General features: G+C 42.3%; 1 protein-coding gene across 1 annotated transcript; it reads right to left on the bottom strand.

The window, feature by feature from the left end:
• Nucleotides 1-5,209: 5,209 nt before the first annotated feature.
• On the bottom strand, nt 5,210-12,143 carry LOC311126898 (voltage-dependent calcium channel gamma-6 subunit-like; the record flags this gene model as incomplete). Its single annotated transcript, XM_084158590.1, has 4 exons — nt 5,210-5,433; nt 8,474-8,611; nt 10,881-10,955; nt 11,720-12,143. The coding sequence occupies 4 exons, from the start codon at nt 12,141-12,143 to the stop codon at nt 5,210-5,212; spliced, it is 861 nt and encodes a 286-aa protein (XP_084014716.1).
• Between the last annotated feature and the right edge of the window lie 219 nt (nt 12,144-12,362).

The raw sequence follows: 12,362 nt of genomic DNA, 5'->3' as shown, positions 1-12,362 counted from the left end.
GGTAACGAGTGGAGGACAGAGGAGCCTCTTAAAGAAGAAGTTACAGGTCTGTGAGAGCCAGAAATCTTGCTTGTTTGTAGGTGACCAAATACTTATTTTCCACCATAATTTGCAAATAAATTCATTAAAAATCCTACAATGGGATTTTCTGGATTTTTTTTTCTCAATTTGTCTGTCATAGTTGACGTGTACCTATGATGAAAATTACAGGCCTCTCTCATCTTTTTAAGTGGGAGAACTTGCACAATTGGTGGCTGACTAAATACTTTTTTTCCCCACTGTAAATAAAGTCCACCTGTGTGCAATCTAAGTGTCACATGATCTCAGTATATATACACTTGTTCTGAAATGCCACAGAGTCTGCAACACCGCTAAGCAAGGGGAACCACCAAGCAAGTGGCACCATGAAGACCAAGGAGCTCTCCAAACAGGTCAGGGACAAAGTTGTGGAGAAGTACAGATCAGGGTTGTGTTATAAAAAATATCAGAAACTTTGAACATCCCATATTTAAACATATTTAAAAAATGGAAAGAATATGGCACCACAACAAACCTGCCAAGAGAGGGCCGCCCACCAAAACTCACGGACCAGGCAAGGAGGGCATTAATCAGAGAGTCAACAAAGAGACCAAAGATAACCCTGAAGGAGCTGCAAAGCTCCATTGTGGAGATTGGAGTATCTGTCCAAAGGACAACTTTAAGCCGTACACTCCATAGAGCTGGGCTTTACGGAAGAGTGGCCAGAAAAAAGCCATTGCTTAAAGAAAAAAATAAGCAAACACGTTTGGTGTTCGCCAAAAGACATGTGGGAGACTCCCCAAACATATGGAAGAAGGTACTCTGGTCAGATGAGACTAAAATTGAGCTTTTTGGCTATCAAGGAAAAAGCTATGTCTGGCGCAAACCCAACACCTCTCATCTCCCCGAGAACACCATCCCCACAGTGAAGCATGGTGGTGGCAGCATCATGCTGTGGGGATGTTTTTCATCGGCAGGGACTGGGAAACTGGTCAGAATTGAAGGAATGATGGATGGCGCTAAATACAGGGAAATTCTTGAGGGAAACCTGTTTCAGTCTTCCAGAGATTTGAGACTGGGAGGGAGGTTCACCTTCCAGCAGGACAATGACCCTAAGCATGCTACTATAGCAACACTCGAGTGGTTTAAGGGGAAACATTAAAAATGTATTGGAATGGCTTAGTCAAAGCCCAAACCTCAATCCAATTGAGAATCTGTGGTATGACTTAAAGATTGCTGTACACCAGCGGAACCCATCCAACTTGAAGGAGCTGGAGCAGTTTTGCCTTGAAGAATGGGCAAAAATCCCAGTAGCTAGATGTGCCAAGCTTATAGAGACATACCCCAATAGACTGTAATTGCTGCAAAAGCTGGCTCTACAAAGTATTGACTTTGTGGGGGTGAATAGTTATGCACACTAATTTTTTCTTGTTTGTTTCACAATAAAAAAATATTTTGCATCTTCAAAGTGGTAGGCATGTTGTGTGTAAATCAAATGATACAACCCCCCAAAAATCCATTTTAATTCCAGTTTGTAAGGCAACAAAATAGGAAAAATGCCAAGGGGGGTGAATACTTTCGCAAGCCACTGTATGGTCCCATAGTTGACAGTGCATGTCAGAGCAAAAGCCAAGCCATGAGGTCGAAGGAATTGTCCGTAGCGCTTCGAGACAGGATTGTGTCAAGGCACAGATCTGGGGAAGGGTACCAAAAAATTTCTGCAGCATTGAAGGTCCCCAAGAACACAGTGGCCTCCATCATTCTTAAATGGAAGATGTTTGGAACCACCAAGACTCTTCCTAGAGCTGGCCACCCCACCAAACTGAGCAATCGGGGGAGAAGGGCCTTGGTCAGGGAGGTGATCAAGAACCTGATGGTCACTCTGACAGAGCTCTAGAGTTCCTCTGTGGAGATGGGAGAAGCTTCCAGAAGGACAATCGTCTCTGCAGCACTCCACCAATCAGGCCTTTATGGTAGAGTGGCCAGAATTAAGCCACTCCTCAGTAAAAGGCACATGACAGCCCGCTTGGAGTTTGCCAAAAGACACCTAAAGACTCTCAAACCATGAGAAACAATACTCTGGTCTGATGAAATCAAGATGATTGAAATATTTGGCCTGAATGCCAAGCTTCACGTCTGGAGGAAACCTGGCACCATCCCTACAGTGAAGCATGGTGGTGGCAGCATCATGCTGTTGGGATGTTTTTCAGCGGCAGGGACTGGGAGATGAGGCAAAGATGAACGGAGCAAAGTACAGAGAGAGCCTTGATGAAAACCTGCTCCAGAGTGCTCAGGACCTCAGACTGGGGCGAAGGTTCACCTTCCAACAGGACAACGACCCTAAGCACACAGCCAAGACAACGCAGGAGTGGCTTCAGGACATGTCTTTGAATGTCCTTGAGTGGCCCAGCCAGAGCCCGGACTTGAATCCGATCGAACATCTCTGGAGAGACCTGAAAAAAGCTGTGCAGCGTCACTCCCCATCCAACTTGACAGAGCTTGAGAGGATCTGCAGAGAGAATGGGAGAAACTCCCCAAATACAGGTGTGCCAAGCTTATAGCGTCATACCCAAGAAGACACGATGCTGTAATCACTGCCAAAGGTGCTTCAACAAGTACTGAGTAAAGGGTCTGAATACTTATGTAATTGTGATGTTTCTGTTTTAATTTTTAATAAATTTGCAAAAAGTTCTAAAAACCTGTTTTTGCTTTGTTAATATGCGGTAATGTGTAGATTGATGAGGGGGGTAAAAATAATTTCCAAATACACTATATCTGTATATTAAAGGCAGTTGTAAAAATATTTCAATATCATGGGATTGTGTACAGTGAGGGAAGAAAGTATGTGATCCCCTGATGGTTTTGTACGTTTGCTCACTGACAAAGAAATGATCAGTCTATAATTTTAATGGTAGGTTTATTTGAACAGTGAAAGACAGAATAACAACAACAAAAATCCAGAAAAACACTTGTCAAAAATGTTAAATATAAGTATTTGACCCCCTCTCAATCAGAAAGATTTCTGGCTCCCAGGTGTCTTTTATACAGGTAACGAGTTGAGATTAGGAGTACACTCTTAAAGGGAGAGCTCCTAATCTCAGTTTGTTACCTGTATAAAAGACACCTGTCCACAGAAGCAATCAATCAATCAGATTCCAAACTCCACCATGGCCAAGACCAAAGAGCTCTCCAAGGATGTCAGGGACAAGATTGTAGACCTAAGGGGACAGAACAACTTCACCGCATCAAAGGTACGATGGACAGGGCCATGTACTGTCAAATCTTGGGTGAGAACCTCCTTCCCTCAGCCAGGGCATTGAAAATGGGTCGTGGATGGGTATTCCAGCATGACAATGACCCAAAACACACGGCCAAGGCAACAAAGGAGTGGCTCAAGAAGAGGCACATTAAGGTCCTGGAGTGGCCTAGCCAGTCTCCAGACCTTAATCCCATAGAAAATATGTGGAGGGAGCTGAAGGTTTGAGTTGCCAAACGTCAGCCTCAAAACCTTAATGACTTGGAGAAGATCTGCAAAGAGGAGTGGAACAAAATCCCTCCTGAGATGTGTGCAAACCTGGTGGCCAACTACAAGAAATATGTGACCTCTGTGATTGCCAACAAGGGTTTTGCCACCAAGTACTAAATCATGTTTTGCAGAGGGGTCAAATACTTATTTCTCTCATTAAAATGCAAATCAATTTATAACATTTTTGACATGTGTTTTTCTGGATTTTGTTGTTGTTATTCTGTCTCTCACTGTTCAAATAATCCTACCATTAAAATTATAGACTGATCATGTCTTTGTCAGTGGGCAAACGTACAAAATCAGCAGGGGATCAAATACTTTTTTCCCTCACTGTATGTATTTATTTACTAGAAACTGTAGAATTTTGTACTGTACTTTCTTTCTGTGTAATACATCTGAATCCCAGTTACTATATTTTAGGATTATACTCTCTAATAAGACTGTTGATCACAATATCATTAAAGTTTTGGCAAAAATAATTATGAAGTAATGTTTACAAATTCAAAACACAACTGCAAACAGTTGTTCTTGTTACATTCATTTAAAATGATTTTGAATTACCTCGAATTTCACACTTGGGGAGATATTTGAACATACCAGCACATAAAATTTTGCACATGCAATGTTTTTTTGTTGTAGTTGCTGTCAACTAACACTTTTGATTCTCCCAATAAATGTGTCAGTAGCTAGGTTTCCATCTAGATTTGCATGCGAAAATTCTAAAATCCGCATAAAAACAATATGCACATTTTCCCACCAGAGATATTTCCATCAAATTGACTTATTGAAGATAAACGGCTGGCGTGATGAGGTAGTGCACATTAAATACCTTTTGCGGTTACATTACCATGCACCAAATAAAAAATACAAGTTAAATGGGTTTTCATCGCATTTTCAACTCTACTGATGGTTTTCTCACAAAATAGGTTGCGTTATATAGCGAGTGTGCCGACTCTGGTATTGCAATTTGCGCTTGAAGCCAACACCGTGCATAGCGCTGTTGGCTAGAGCGCACGTACAATCTAGAGCAAGATTATGTGTATTTGTCAAATGGCAGCCAAGCATCGATTATCATGTCACCAGAATAAGACCCTCGATATTTATTGGAAAGGAGCATCAAGCTCATCACCTTTGACTTTCACCACACTGTGAAGTTCATCATCATTTATTTAATCGGTAGCCTAATAAACTGCATGCTTTCCCGACGAGTCATAGTGGGAGGACCACACAACATGTCATTGCTTGACGTATTTTCGTTTCCACCGACACTTCTCGCATAATTCATTTTTACCGACACAAAAAGATCCCACCTTGTCTAGTGTATTTTGTTTTGTCAACATTTGGAAAGTTTACCCCCCAACAATCTGTTTCCATCAGGCCTGTCATGACATGTTTTATGCGACATTGCACTTTACTCGCATAAAGAGGTTGGATGGAAACCTGGTTAGTGTAAGTGTTAATTCTTCAGCTTTCATAAGTCAAGAGCAGTATAATGTCCCTTTAATGAGCTCTACTGATTTATGCAAAATAAGGAGAGAAAAAAAGACGAGGAACATCTTAAACTCTCTCTCCACAACTTCAAAAGCATCAACGTAAAATTGCAGGAGATTTCTCAACAACAGTTATAAGAGGATACAGATAAAGTGCTATACCTCCTTCTCGCCACTAGCTGTCACTTTCATTTTTTGGGGGAAAACACCTTCGCCAGGGGCTGAATGGTAGTGCAAGCAAGAGAAAGAGGATTCCGCCCAAAAGAAGCATGGCCCCTGCACACCCAATACAGGACACTGACCAAGATAGCTCGTGATGCAAAGGCACTGAGTGGTCACTGGCTAGGAAGGAGAGGACCGATTGGTTGAAAACAGTAAGAGATAGGAGCATCAGGAGGCCTAAGAGAGAGAAGGATAGAGTGATAGAGAAAAAGAGAGAGAAAGAGAGGGACGAAGAACAAAAGAGAGAGATATCAGGGGCTTGGTGTGTGTGGAGTTGGTAAATACATCTTACTGATGGGATGGTGGAGGTGGTATTGATATCTGTGACCTTTTCCTCATCCACTTCCCAGAGCCTCCGAGTATATCAGGACTGGACAGGTGCCATGACTAATGCCCTGTGTATCTAATTAGTGAGCTCCCTTGATATACTTGAATAATGGCTATATGTTTTTAGATTTTTTTTAAATTATGTTGAGTACCGGTAGCTTTGTTTTGTTTTTGCTGCATGCACAGGTTGACTCCTAACTGACTCCTAACTCTCTGCAACATGGGGAAGATCTCGATTGCATTCTCTCCACGACTCCAGGATGCTGACCTTCTAGGCAGAGTTGCAAAGAAAAAGCCATATCTTAGACTGACCAATAAAAATAAAATATTAAGATGGGCAGTCTAAGATATGGCTTTTTCTTTGCAACTCTGCCTAGAAGGTCAGCATCCCGGAGTCGCCTCTTCACTGTTGACGTTGAGACTGGTGTTTTGCGGGTACTATTTAATGAAGCTGCCAGTTGAGGACCTGTGAGGTGTCTGTTTCTCAAACTAGACACTCTAATGTATTTGTCCTCTTGCTCAGTTGTGCACCGGGGCCTCCCACTCCTCTTTCTATTCTGGTTAGAGCCAGTTTGCACTGTTCTGTGAAGGGAGTAGTACACAGCATTGTACGCTATCTTCAGTTTCTTGGCAATTTCTCACATGGAATAGCCTTCATTTCTCAGAACAAGAATAGACTGACGAGTTTCAGAAGAAAGTTATTTTTTTCTGGCCATTTTGAGCCTGTAATCGAACCCACAATTGCTGATGCTCCAGATATTCAACTAGTCTCAAGAAGGCCAGTTTTATTGCTTATTTAATCAGCACAACAGTTTTCAGCTGTGCTAACATAATTGCAAAAGGGTTTTCTAATTATCAATTAGCCTTTTAAAATGATAAACTTGGATTAGCAAATAATAATAATAATAATAATAATAATAATAATAATATGCCACTTAGCAGACGCTTTTATCCAAAGCGACTTACAGCCATGCGTGCATACATTTTTGTGTATGGGTCTCTAAAGTTGGATTTTATTTTGGGGATTAGTTTAACCATCCCACCCTGACAAGAAGACACTGTGAATGTTTATATTTTCTTCAAACAAAGGACCAACATTGACTCCACTTTACGTGGATCAACAAACAATACGTGTCAAGAAAGATGGCCGACATTTCTTTAAAATATAATCTGTTATATAAATATAATTAGGTAAAAATAAAGATTTCTTGACAAACACTCTGCAGGCCAAACCATATTCATAAGTGCTGTCTGATCACAACTTCTGCTCGCTTTAGCTTTTCTCAAAACGGGTTCATCCACAATATGAATTCCCTTTTATTTAAAAGAATCAGTACAGGTTAAGGCAGTGTTCTTCAGTCCTGATCCTGTAGACCAGCAGGGTTTCGTTCCAGCCCAGCACTAACACACATGATTAAACTAATCGATAAGGTCTACTGGGCTGGAACAAAAGCCTGCACACCCTGCGGATCAACAGGACCATGATAGAAGAACACTGAGTTAAAGCAATTTCACAGAACTCTGGGGCAGGTCCTCACAGCGAGTCTTTCATAGAAAGGAGTCGTCTGAGGGTGGTGCATACGAGAAACCTAGGAAGGCATCGTCAGCCAAACACAACGTGCCATTGGAACACAGTACTGATGGTTGCTGATAATGGGCCTCTGTACGCCTATGCAGATATTCCATAAAAAATCAGCCGTTTCCAGCTACAATAGCCATTTACAACATTAACAATGTCTACACTGTATTTCTGATCAATTTTAAGTTATTTTAATGGACAAAAAAATTGCTTTTCTTTCGAAAGCAAGGACATTTCTAAGTGACCCCAAACTTTTGAACAGTAGTGTACATTTTAAAATCATTACAATACTTTCATAACATATTTCACAACATATTAAGTGTGTGCCCTCAGGCCTCTACTCTACTACCACATATCTATAACACAAAATCCATGTGTACATGTGTGTATAGTGTGTATGTTATCATGTGTTTGTATGCATTTGTCTATGTTTGTGTTGCTTCACAGTCCCCGCTGTTCCATAAGGTGTATTTTTATCTGTTTTTAAAATCGAATTTTACTGCTGGCATGAGTTACTTGATGTGGAATAGAGTTCCATGTAGTCATGGCTCTATGTAGTACTGTGCGCCTCCCGTAGTCTGTTCTGGACTTGGGGACTGTGAAGAGACCTCTGGTGGCATGTCTTGTGGGGTATGCATGGGTGTCCGAGCTGTGTGCCAGTAGTTCAAACAGACAGCTCGGTGCATTCAACATGTCAATATACCTCTCACAAATACAAGTAGCGATGAAGTCAATCTCTCCTCCACTTTGAGCCAGGAGAGATTGTGTACATCCAAGGGCCAGCCGTGCTGCCCTGTTCTGAGCCAATTGCAATTTTCCTAAGTCCCTCTTTGTGGCACCTGACCACACGACTGAACAGTAGTCCAGGTGCGACAAAACTAGGGCCTGTAGGACCTGCCTTGTTGATAGTGCTGTTAAGAATGCAGAGCAGCGCTTTATTATAGACAGACTTCTCCCCATCCTAGCTACTGTTGTATCAATATGTTTTGACCATGACAGTTTACAATCCAAGGTTATTCCAAGCAGTTCAGTCTCCTCAACTTGCTCAATTTACACAATATTAATTACAAGATTTAGTTTAGTGAATGATTTGTCCCAAATGGGTTTTGAAAAGGAGACGAGGAGAGAACGCGAGGAGTATGCAATTGAGAATGAGATCTTCCCATGTTCTCATTAGATATGTGACATTTAACCATTGTAGTTATACACTGAGTGTACAAAACATTTTTATGACATGGAAGGAGCAGGTGTTCTTAATGTTATGTCCACTCAGTTTATATTACCTTGGCTATCATATATCTACTCACTCACCTGACAGAATGAAGCAAACCGAAGCAGGCTTGAGGAAGAACGATTCTCCTTTGCTGAGGGCTGTGGTGATGCATATGGCCCCCATGACCATCAGGAAGAGACCGAAGAGGGCCATCATGGCTGCCGCCACATTCAGACCTGGGAAGAGAGAAACGGTTATTGTCTTGATACAGGTACATTCCACTTTTCATAGTACACTGGCACCAGGTACAATTACATTTGAGTCATTTAGCAGACTCTCTTATCCAGAGCGACTTGCAATGAGGGCATTCAACTAAGGTAAGTAACACAACCACATAAGTAAAACCTTCTTCAAAATGGCAATCTATAAAAAAGGTAAAGGTCATGGCATCCACTTATAATTCTAACAGATATTCACCTCTGACTTGCCTAGAGGATAATATAAATGTTAAATGTCACACTCCTGGCATATATGGCATCATTCCCAAACTAAGAACAAATACAGAAGATATTGTTTCTTTTGCGCATAATAAATCCAAAGATATTGAATTTGGCCATCAGTGCCCTCTTAAAAAATGTGGTGCATGACACCTCTGGTTTAGAGCTCGAGAAAAAAACAGGATTTCACAATTGGTCCCCATGGACCCACAAAGAAACACTGTCTTACTGACTTCAATGCTATAACGGAAAAGGAGTAGGAGGAATACATTTTAGACACTCACTGCAGTCAATGGCTGACCCAGTGAAACATAGATGACAGACTCGAGGAAGAAAGAAAGCGTGTGGGTGGGCAAGGTGGGACATACAGTGAGAGAAAAAAGTATTTGATCCCCTGCTGATTTTGTACGTTTGCCCACTGACAAAGAAATGATCAGTCTATAATTTTAATGGTAGGTTTATTTGAACAGTGAGAGACAGAATAACAACACAAAAATCCAGAAAAACGCATGTCAAAAATGTTATAAATTGATTTGCATTTTAATGAGGGAAATAAGTATTTGACCCCTCTGCAAAACATGACTTAGTACTTGGTGGCAAAACCCTTGTTGGCAATCACAGAGGTCAGACGTTTCTTGTAGTTGGCCACCAGGTTTGCACACATCTCAGGAGGGATTTTGTCCCACTCCTCTTTGCAGATCTTCTCCAAGTCATTAAGGTTTTGAGGCTGACGTTTGGCAACTCGAACCTTCAGCTCCCTCCACAGATTTTCTATGGGATTAAGGTCTGGAGACTGGCTAGGCCACTCCAGGACCTCAATGTGCTTCTTCTTGAGCCACTCCTTTGTTGCCTTGGCCGTGTGTTTTGGGTCATTGTCATGCTGGAATACATATCCACGACCCATTTTCAATGCCCTGGCTGAGGGAAGGAGGTTCTCACCCAAGATTTGACGGTACATGGCCCTGTCCATCGTCCCTTTGATGAGGTGATGTTGTCCTGTCACCTTAGCAGAAAAACACCCCCAAAGCATAATGTTTCCACCTCCATGTTTGAAGGTGGGGATGGTGTTCTTGGGGTCATAGGCAGCATTCCTCCTCCTCCAAACACGGCGAGTTGAGTTGATGCCAAAGAGTTCGATTTTGGTCTCATCTGACCACAACACTTTCACCCAGTTCTCCTCTGAATCATTCAGATGTTCATTGGCAAACTTCAGACGGGCATGTATATGCGCTTTCTTGAGCAGGGGGACCTTGCGGGCGCTGCAGGATTTCAGTCATTCATGGCGTAGTGTGTTACCAATTGTTTTCTTGGTGACTATGGTCCCAGCTGCCTTGAGATCATTGACAAGATCCTCCCGTGTAGTTCTGGGCTGATTCCTCACCGTTCTCATGATCATTGCAACTCCACGAGGTGAGATATTGCATGGAGTCCCAGGCCGAGGGAGATTGACAGTTATTTTGTGTTTCTTCCATTTGCGAATAATCGCACCAACTGTTGTCACCTTCTCACCAAGCTGCTTGGCGATGGTCTTGTATCCCATTCCAGCCTTGTGTAGGTCTACAATCTTGTCCCTGACATCCTTGGAGAGCTCTTTGGTCTTGGCCATGGTGGAGAGTTTGGAATCTGATTGATTGATTGCTTCTGTGGACAAGTGTCTTTTATACAGGTAACAAACTGAGATTAGGAGCACTCCCTTTAAGAGTGTGCTCCTAATCTCAACTCGTTACCTGTATAAAAGACACCTGGGAGCCAGAAATCTTTCTGATTGAGAGGGGGTCAAATACTTATTTCCCCCATTAAAATGCAAATCAATTTTTAACATTTTTGACATGTGTTTTTCTGGATTTTGTTGTTGTTATTCTGTCTTTCACTGTTCAAATAAACCTACCATTAAAATTATAGACTGATCATGTCTTTGTCAGTAGGCAAACGTACATAATCAGCAGGGGATCAAATACTTTTTTCCCTTACTGTAGGTTGAAAGAGGGCAGGGGACAAGCTAACTCACTCTTTTCTGTTGTCTTCTGGAAGATGACTGCATTCTCTCCAGTGGTGTAAAACTTGAAGTAGGTGCAGTTAGATTCTTAAGGAGATAGGGAGAGACAAGGAACTTATTTGAAACAGATGGAGACCTTATCCACTTGCACATCACCATAATCTTATTGAGATTCATACGGCTTGCTGCACACTAATTATTATACATTCATGCACATCGATGACAATACCAAGGTTGCTATCTCTTCTATGCAATTAGTGTTATGGCATCTTGTATTCTAATACATGTAGTTTATCCTACATATAGACTATCATAAAAATATACTGCAGCACTGCCTTCTCTAGTATGCCATTTTAGTACAGTATTTGAGAGTAATACGTGTGCTAGTTCAAGATAAGCATCTATCCCTACAGAATGTAAATGTATGTTGCAGTCCATCTGTGACACAGTCTACACCTGATAACCAGTCTACACCTGCATCCAGTGATTGGATTGTGGACACAATACAAATACCTGATACCTAGCTGTATCTAACGGTGGGGGCTATAGCTATGTAATGAAATCATAATTGTCTCTTCTGGCCTTGAAATCATGAAATTTGGCTGAACTACCCCTTTAAAATCTGGCATAAAAGGGTCCATAGGATTTCTCAAGAGAGTGTTTTGTATAGTTTTGAATGTACGAGATTGAATGAATGCTGTTTGGTTTACACAATTTGCCGGTATGCAAAAAATGGGTCTGTGATTTCTGATAGGTGGTTATGTATAGTTTGGAATGTATGAGTTTGAGTGGATGCTGTTTGGTTTACACAATGTGATGTAGGCCTATTCATGCAGCCCCAGAGCAGTCACCTCCTGGCAGTTCAGCCGGCCCACAGCTCTCTCGCTCAGGGTCTATGTCCGCCACCCACAGAGTCTGGGTGCATCCTTTCCACAGCCCGTAGTGGGCCGCCAGACACGTCTGGTTGTTGTAGAAGTTCTTGGGCGGGGACAGCTCCACCCAATACTCTGTGCCCAAGCCCAAGACAGTCAATACCACACCCACGATGGCCACGAAGAACGCCAGCTTGATCTTGCCCTCCTGGACCTCGCTCATGCCCCCTGGGCGTCCCGATGTTGACGCTTTTGCCCGGCGCTTAACTCCCATAGCACCAGCCCCAGCCCCTCTGCCACCCATAACACCGGTCAGTCCAAGGGGACCTGCTCCTGGTCCTACTCCCACCCCTGGTGGAATCGGCCTGCCATCCGCTTCGTGCAGAAAGAAGGTGGACCACATAGCAGCTTTGCAGATGTTTACGATTGATTTAAAAAAAAAATATGAATAATGGATAAAGACAGGTAGAGAGTGTAGGAGACAGGGAATGGGTTTCTATGGTGACGTGGCAGTGGAGCAATATAAATGATGATAGACAGGGGTTGTTGAGGCAAGCAGGATGGAGGGAGGGAAACAGGAAGATGTGGGAGGACAGGAAAATAAGGTAAATCGGAATTCACA

The sequence above is a fragment of the Coregonus lavaretus genome (genome assembly GCF_964263955.1).
Source record: "Coregonus lavaretus genome assembly, chromosome: 3".
Lineage (NCBI taxonomy): Eukaryota > Metazoa > Chordata > Actinopteri > Salmoniformes > Salmonidae > Coregonus > Coregonus lavaretus.
This window is presented reverse-complemented; position numbering and strand designations above follow the sequence as displayed.